The sequence below is a fragment of the Coffea arabica genome, chromosome 8e (genome assembly GCF_036785885.1).
Source record: "Coffea arabica cultivar ET-39 chromosome 8e, Coffea Arabica ET-39 HiFi, whole genome shotgun sequence".
Classification (NCBI taxonomy): domain Eukaryota; kingdom Viridiplantae; phylum Streptophyta; class Magnoliopsida; order Gentianales; family Rubiaceae; genus Coffea; species Coffea arabica.
In genome coordinates this window covers 45,807,478-45,809,852 of record NC_092324.1, presented here as the reverse complement: position 1 = coordinate 45,809,852, position 2,375 = coordinate 45,807,478, and the positions used below count along the sequence as shown (strand labels likewise).

The following is a 2,375-nucleotide window of genomic DNA, read 5'->3' as shown; positions in this document are numbered from 1 at the left end:
TTCAAGGTTCTTGCAGAATTAGTCGAACAATCAATTGCTTCTTTCGTAGCGCATACTATTCTTAGTCTCCCTATTAAGTGAATATATCTACCATGTTAACATGTCAAATGTGTAATATGACCACCATTTTTTTTTTCAGTTATCAACATTCTTATCATCGTCATCAAACAAAATGAATTGCTTCCTAAATTAGAATAACTGTCCACCGTTAAGTTATTGCGGCGACCAGGATCTGCATTCCCATAAATACCAATCGTCAAGCTAAACATTTTCACATCATCCCAAAACCAAAGAAATGGAACATTCATATTCATCAGGCACAGTTCCCTTAAGCTCTAGCGCCAGGGGCTGGGTTGATCGAGTCAGCAACATCTTCCGCACAGAATTTGCTATCGACATCGACCATCTCCCTCCCGTTTCTGTTTTTGAAGTCCCCAAAATACTGAAACTTCAAAAACCCGAAGCTTATACTCCTCATCTCATAGCCATGGGGCCTTACCATCATTTACACCCCGAGCTCTATCACATGGAGAGGTACAAGCTCGCCGCCATCAAAGAGATCTCAACCCCAGATCAGCTTTCCAATTTCCAACATGTCGTGATCAACAGGTTGAAGGAGATGGATCCCTCTATCCGGGCTTGTTACAATAAGTTCATGGACTATGATCAAGATACGTTGGCGTGGATCGTAGCAATAGACGGTTGTTTCTTTCTCCACATCTTGCATTCTTATCTTGTGCAAGATGAGAACACGGACAAGAGATTGTTGGACAACACTATTGTCACGAGAGATATCGTGATGCTCGAGAATCAAATCCCATTTGTTCTGTTGAAAAAGATTCGCAAGTCTCTCCAAGTCTCTCCTAACTCTAATGGTCAGGAGGAAGGAGATGATATTGAGCTGACCTTGATGTTATTTCAATTGTGTGAAGCACAATCTCCTGTTAAGTTCTCAAGTGATAAGACCAACCAAGACCGTTACCGTAGACCTCTGCATTTGTTAGATATGATGTATCATCTGATTGTTAATGTCCCAGGTTCTGTCGTGTCTGGATCCTTAGGAAATGGTCTCATTCAAGCCATACCAACTTATACAGAATTCAGGAACTCATTGACCTCTTCATCCTCGTCCTCCTCGACAGATGGGGAAAATCCAGACGTGTTTCGCAATAATAATTTGGGAGCAATCTTGGAATTGGTGGAGACCTTTGGTAACAAGCGTACCCAGGACCTTCTTCGGCCTGTTAAGCTTGTCTCAAGTATTCCGTGGTCAACTATTTCGGGACTGTTCAGAAAAGGCAACGTAGGTACTAAAGAGCAAAATTCAGAAGATGATGAAATCGAAATTCCGTCGGTATCTCATCTCTGGCGCTATGCTAAAGTCCAATGCAAACCCTTCATTGGGAGCATTAAAGAGATCAAGTTCGTGGAAGAGGAAGCCGCTTTGTACCTTCCTGTAATGAATTTGAACGCGAGCTCAGAAGTGATAATGAGGAATCTGGTGGCCTACGAGGCTGCTATGTCTAAGCCAACCCTTGAATTTGCTCGATACGTCAACCTCATGAATGGGATTATAGACACTGCAGAAGACGTGAAGCTGCTGAAGCAAAATGGGGTGATCAAGGGGGGTCTCACGGATGATGAAATTGCTGATCAATTCAACGGTATGAAGAGATGTTATGCTGGCTCAGATCACAAGTCCAACATCGAAGTTGCCGTTGAGAAAGTTAACAAATTCTATGGCAAGAAGCTTTTGGTCAGGACGGTTAGACGGTTAAAGAGGAGTTTGTTTGCTTCATGGAAACATCTGGCCCTGGTTTCCACTGTGGTGCTGCTGGTCGTGCTTAGCTTGCAGACCTTTTGCGAGTTCTATCAGTGCAGCAAAATCTGGAACTTCCACCAGGAACCATCATGATCATCTCAATCAGCACCAGGAATTAAAATGCCTGTTTTCATTAAACAAGAAGTATATGATACATTAATTTATTCTTTTTTCCTTTATTAATTTATTGTTTCTCATGGAGTGTATGCTCTCATCTAGAATTCCAAAAAGGGAAAGAAATGCAAACAAACATATACATGTTTGCTGATTCTGTCTCGTTAATTGTATCTTGTCACTCTATTGTAGTTGCTGTTGGCTCAATAAACAGTTAAACACACACAGCAAAAGTGTATATAATTTGACACCCCTTCCTGGAAAATTTTTAGAGCTACATAATTTTGAACATCCAAATAAATTCGAGGCACAAAATAATGAAGGGAAAATAAGTATTGAAAAGAAAGGAATGGGAGACAAAATGACATCTCTTTTATTACTCAAACCTCATATTACATAATTTTTTTTAACTAACAGCGTTCCAAGTTGGTTTAAACCA

The 2,375-nt window shown here is 40.7% G+C and overlaps 1 protein-coding gene across 1 annotated transcript; it reads left to right on the top strand.

The window, feature by feature from the left end:
- Positions 1-295: 295 nt before the first annotated feature.
- LOC113704902 (putative UPF0481 protein At3g02645) lies at positions 296-1,915 on the top strand. The gene has a single exon (XM_027226769.2). The coding sequence runs from the start codon at positions 296-298 to the stop codon at positions 1,913-1,915; it is 1,620 nt and encodes a 539-aa protein (XP_027082570.2).
- The last annotated feature ends 460 nt before the right edge of the window (positions 1,916-2,375 follow it).